The following is a 5,709-nucleotide window of genomic DNA, read 5'->3' on the forward strand; positions in this document are numbered from 1 at the left end:
GATATAGGTCCATATATATATCTGTATGGACCTATATCTATTGTGAGAAAATACACATACACACACTTAAATGGACTTTTTCTCTCCCATATAGATCTGTATATAATATACATATAGATCTATATCTATAGATCTGTGGAATCAATATATTGGGGATATTTATGGATCTTGTGTTGCCAACTCTAGGAAACTGTCTTCTGTGCCCTCCTCCTTCCACAAAATATAAGGACAAAGGGTTCCACTTTCTGCTGCACTGCATGCCTGTTACAGTGTGGTAGTGGTTACCTGATCTCTTTCTTGAAATGAAATAAAGTCCCCCTTCCTCCCCGCCCCAGTTCTCCTCCTATAGATCAGATAATAACTAGGACTGAGCACTTGCATGAGTTACCGCCTGAGGAGCAACTCGTTGCTTTGCCCCTTGGGAATGTCCCCGACCCCAGATGAAACAGGTTCCCTTTGGCGCAGCTTGCACTCGCTGCTGCTGAAAGTGCCTCTAGTTGCTCACCCACATGTGTCTGCCCAAATTGCCTAAACGCTGCACTTGAGCTGGTACATGTAGAGGGGTTGCAGTGTGCCCACTAGGCTCCACCATGGAAACACCTTCAGGTAGCACCTCCCAGCCCTCTCACAAACTGCTAGCTGCCAGAGTAGCTTTCCTTGGGTATCCAGGTAATGAATTTTAATTTCTGCCTAGGAGAACTTTTACAATCTTTACTCTCTTCTATGCCTGAAGAAGGGCGCATGTGCCCGAAAGCTTGCAAATAAAGATTTTTTTTTTTTTTTTGCAAATATAGTTGGTCTCACAAAAGATATCACCTCTGCCACCAGTTCTGATTCCTTTTCTATCACCAGGCACTTAGGAGACGGCAGCATTCAGCCCCCATGATCACTGGGGCCAGACTTCTTGCCTGGAGTCCTAGAGGCACTGGAGGAGGAGTGGAAATCACCTCTTTTTCTTTACAAAAAAGCCCAAACAACCCCCCCCCCCAACCATTTAAATTTCAACTGTAGTTTGCATTTATTTGGGGAGATGCCTTAAAAAGATCTTTCCCTTTTCTCCTCTTGGAAAGGTCTTACTGATCTACCCCCTCCCCCCACCATGTCAATTCCAAGTGTAGTTTGTATTTACTGGGGGTCGGTGTGCCTTAAAAGAGATTTTTCCCTTTTCTCCTGCTGGAAAGCACAGATCCCTCCAACACAATACAGACTCCTCCTTTGCCTGAAGAAGGTGTTTGTGCCCGAAAGCTTGCAGAGAACCCCCCTCCCCCAACTCTTTATTTGGTCTAATTAGAGATCACATTTTCCCAGAAAACCTTGTCTGCCCAGATCCCTCCAGACAGGCAAGCTGGAGCCAGCAGGCAGTGCCCCGTCCTCATTCCCTACAGCTGGGGAGGGGGAGACTGCAGACATTGGTTACATTCCAGCAGTTTTAATCCGTTTTTTATTGTCAGATCTGAGTAGTTTCCTCTGGGTTTTGGGGGGCGGGGGAGTAGGGGGAGGGGCGGTTTCCCCCTGCCCCGCAGTAACCTGTTGCTTTAAACCCCGCGCTGGGGCTGCGCTAGCCCGGATCAGCCCCGGAGGGGCGAAGTGATTTAGTTGCGGCGTGTGATTGGCTCCGGCAGCCTCCCTCCTTTGCACACTGTTATGTCTGTGTCTCGGTGTCAGGCTGGGTGTGCAGGGCGCATGCTCTAGCAGCTCTGATCCAGGCGCTGGAGCCGGAGCTGCAGCTGCTGCTGGGGGCTCAGTTTAATGAGAGAGAGAAAGAGACAGGGGAAAAAGGAAAAAAAAGAATGTCCGCCATCTCCCCTCCTCTCCTGGGCGTGCTCCCAGTGATAGCCGCTTCTTCATGAATTAGAGCTCAGGGGGCGGGGGGGGGAGTACATACCCCAGGGCCCCCAGCATGGCCAGCTCGGTAAGTACACGCAACCCCCCCCCCCCACAACCTTCCCTTCCCTTCCCTTCCCTCTTCTCCTCCACCCTGCGCTGCCCAGACACAGTTTAGTGCTTCCAATTAGATAAAGGTTAGTGTGTTGGGGATTTTTTTTTTCTGTGTAGCTTTTCCTCTCCTTCCCTCCCCTCCCCTGCAATTGCACGAAGCACAGCGCACACGCACACGCACACACGCATCCAGGGAGACACAGAGAAGGTGGAGGCGAATAATAACCCAGCCATATTTCTGCAGCCGCAGCAGCAGCCAGGGGAGCAGTGAGTACAGTACAGGGGACTCCGCGCAGGAGGCGCCCGCCGCGGCAGGATGGTGCGTTCCCTCGGCGGGCTCTGACAGCCGGGGGCACCCCAGGAGCTTCACCCTCCTGCATGCCCCCGTGCCTCCGTGTGTGTGTGACCCTCACGCGTGCCCCTGTGTGTGTAGGGGTGTGTGATCCTCATGCGGGGGGGGTGTGCGTGCGCGCAGCTGTTGATGCCCCCTCCCTCGGACCCCTGCTTTCCTACCAGCAGCGCGGAAGGTGGGGGATCCTGGCTGCTCCCTATCCTACCACCCTGGCAAGCCCCTGTTTTCTGTGTTTGTGCGTGTGGGGGGAGGGTTATGATGACTTGTTCATGCATCAGTGGAGGGGGAAGATTGTATTTCTTCCTCTTGAATCCTGCCCTCCCTTCCTCTCCCTTGAATTGTTGCATATGCTGCTGGGGAGGTGCACCCCCCACCCAGCAAAGGAGACTTTCTTTCTCATTCCCAACCCCTCGGGTTCCCTCCTCCCGCGCCCGGCCCAGCTCGTGTGTCTGCCCGCATTCCGTTGCAATGCGTGCCCGGAGCTTCCCCCGCGGGCTCTTCCCTTCCCTGCCCTCTTCTTTTTGTGCAGTGGGGTTTATCCCCCTCGCCCCCCATCCAGCCCTAGCTCTGCCCTCGCCTCACGGATGTGTGTGTGCGTCTCTCTCTAGTGTGCCGTTCAGGTGAAACTGGAGTTGGGCCACCGAGCCCAGGTGAGGAAGAAACCCACCGTGGAGGGCTTCACCCACGACTGGATGGTGTTCGTGAGGGGCCCTGAGCACAGTAACATTCAGCACTTTGTGGAGAAAGTCGTCTTTCACCTGCACGAGAGCTTCCCCCGGCCAAAAAGAGGTAGGGCCCCACTTCAAGGTGTCTCCAGAAATACCGCTGGAGTGTTGTTTGCTTAGGGGGAGAGGAACAATCGCCTTCCCAGGCGTGCTCTGAGCGCTGGGAGGCACACAGCCCACAGACAGGCTTCTGGCTGCCACACAGCTCCCTGCCTACAAAGCATCATCAGGTGTACTGTGGGGTTTTTTAAAATTATTATTATTATTTTTTTTTTTCCCCCAAACCGTAACCTGACTGATGGAGCAGGGAGTTGTTAGCTGATGGGTTTGTGCAGGCTGAAGTGGGGAACAAAAGCAGCCCTCTCCTCTTCTTACAGGCTTTGCCAATCCTTTTACTGCCATCTGGGTCATCAATGTCATTTATTTCTCCGTTCCCCCTCCCCGCTTCTCTCACAATTACTCAAATCAGTAGCTGCAGCAATGATCTTTTAATCACTGGTGCCTGGGACAAAGCTCATGGTAGAGGTGATATCTTGTATTAGACCAACTAGATTTTTGCAAAAAATGTTCTTTAAATTTTCTTTTCAAAAATCTAGTTGGTGTAATAAAAAATATCACCTCTACCATGAGTCCTAATTCGTTTTGCTGCTAGACCTATATGGCTACAACTGTATTAGTCAACATGCACCTAGCTGGGGTTGTCTAACCCCATTGCTCTTTTCTGTCCAGGGCAGGGGGTTGGACTTGATGATCTACTGAGGTCTCTTCCAACCCAAACATCTGTGAACCTGGATACCTGGGACAAAGCTTGCATTTATATGCCATTTTCCCCCAGAGCATCTTCCCTGCTTTTTTAATGGTGTTGGCAATTCTCTGTGCTGTAAATCAACTCTATAGAGGGGTTCCTCCCCCCCACCTCCCCCAGTACATATTACGTTCTCTCCCTGGTCTTCACCTTTCCCTCCAGTCTACGGGATGAATGGACTGGAGGGAAGTAGGTGGAAGTGTTGCTGCCAAGTTTTTTGTATGGATATGTGCTTCACTTGTTTCTTTGCTACTGTTACTTTTTCTGAGAGGGTTTGGATTTGTTTTATTTTTGTTTTTTAGTTTGCTGAACAGTCTCCATGCAATGTTTTAATTTTTCAATGTGTGAGGATGTTTTAAAAAAGGGGAGAAAGGAAGAGAGGTGCTATTAAAAAAAGGTGGGGGGAAAGGAGATGCTGTTTTGTTTGATTTGAGGAGGTTTAAAAAAAAAACCTTTATTCAGTTTTGATTCCTTCAGCTGCTGATTGTTTTAGTTAGCTTAGAGGAGGTGCTTTGTTTGTGTGCAGGTTTATTTATCTAAATAGACACAATGGTTCATAGTTATCTCCCATTTGATCTGTAATCTTTATTGGCATCTAGAACTCCTTCGGTTCCTTAGAACAACATCATAATAAATCCATTCTGCTTAGAGCTATGTGGGAATTATTGAGCTTGTAGGGAGTGAATAGAGAAAGCAAAATTCTTATTATGGGAAGTTCAACATGTTTATGTGCATTCAGTTATCTGAATTTCTTTTTAGGTTGACTTATGTATTTCTTTTGCAACTTAATTTCACTTAATCTGTATTTGATCTTTGAGGTGAAAGATGTATGGTCAGGAGGAAATAGAATTTAAATGATGCTTCTCTAGAGTACATGCCACTAGCTATCTTTCACTCCTCATAAAGCCTGTTTTTTGCTCACATCCCTGAAACAGTTGTGCAGTGCGCTCTTGTCGAGAAATAACTATTGTGCAGTTTTCAGTTATTTTATTGCTGCTATACTTTAAACAGAATAAAGATCTCACTGTAAGAATGTTTTTCTTCATTGCTTTCTATTTTCTTCTGTTACTTGTACAGAAAGACACTTGATTTAAATAAAAACAGTAATTTGTGTAAACACCTGACAAAACAGGGAAACCCATCCTGAGTGTAGTTTAAATAGTTGAGGTAGTCTGTTTTTTTTTTTTGTTTTTTTTTTTTTTAAATCTGCATCAAGTGAACTGATGGATATGCTGAAATCAATGGTAGAAAGTACTTTTCATATCATAATGTACGCTGTTCTGTGACACACTGCCTTTATTCCCCATGCTTAATGATTGTCTGAGGGACAGTCCCTCCAAGCCTGAGGGAACATGACTCTGCAGCCCAGACTTGGGGATTGTTGCTAGGTGTGGTATAGAAGCTGGTTAATGGGGATGTATTTTAGGATTTTGCTTGTGCGAGAAAGAAGGTTGCTCCTGAGAGTGTTTTGTTGTGTATGTTAGGCTGTTGAGTTTTGTTTATGCAGCCGTTTAAACTATTGTTTAAAAATGTTTATTTTGGATTCTTATTTGTATATGTGTTTTCCATGATGTGACACCTGCTGGGAAAAATGCCAGTTTGTATAGCGAGGGAGAGAGGATTTTTCATATTGTAATTACACATGGCTCGGATTGGAAGGGAACATTTTCTCTTCACTGGGAGCAGCTTGCTGTAAGCTCAAGCAATGCTCAGCCCTCCGCTTACTCCTGGTGTTTTACTTCAGCTTTCTGGGCCTTTCATATTTACAGTAATGAGCAGGGATCCTGGTTTTCTCTGGTTAAAAATGGCAAATTCTCTGGTTAAAAACCCAAAATCTGTGATAAAAATTAAAGGCCCTGCACTCTTCATCCCCCCCCCCCCAATCTCAA

General features: G+C 47.4%; 1 protein-coding gene across 4 annotated transcripts in view; it reads left to right on the forward strand.

The window, feature by feature from the left end:
* The first annotated feature begins 1,641 nt into the window (after positions 1–1,641).
* MLLT3 (MLLT3, super elongation complex subunit) overlaps positions 1,642–5,709 on the forward strand; it is a 218,999-nt gene continuing 214,931 nt past the window's right edge. The window contains exons 1-2 of one of the 4 annotated variants that reach the window (XM_019555233.1): positions 1,642–1,912; positions 2,899–3,079. In XM_019555233.1, coding sequence (XP_019410778.1) covers positions 1,901–1,912; positions 2,899–3,079 — 193 coding nt within the window. In that variant the 5' untranslated portion in view covers positions 1,642–1,900. Of the gene's footprint in view, positions 1,913–2,093; positions 2,258–2,898; positions 3,080–5,709 lie in introns of those variants that run through there. The other 3 variants (XM_019555236.1, XM_019555235.1, XM_019555237.1) reach the window with 3 other exon arrangements.

This window comes from Crocodylus porosus, unplaced genomic scaffold (assembly GCF_001723895.1).
Source record: "Crocodylus porosus isolate Cpor-Errol unplaced genomic scaffold, CroPor_comp1, whole genome shotgun sequence".
NCBI lineage: Eukaryota > Metazoa > Chordata > Crocodylia > Crocodylidae > Crocodylus > Crocodylus porosus.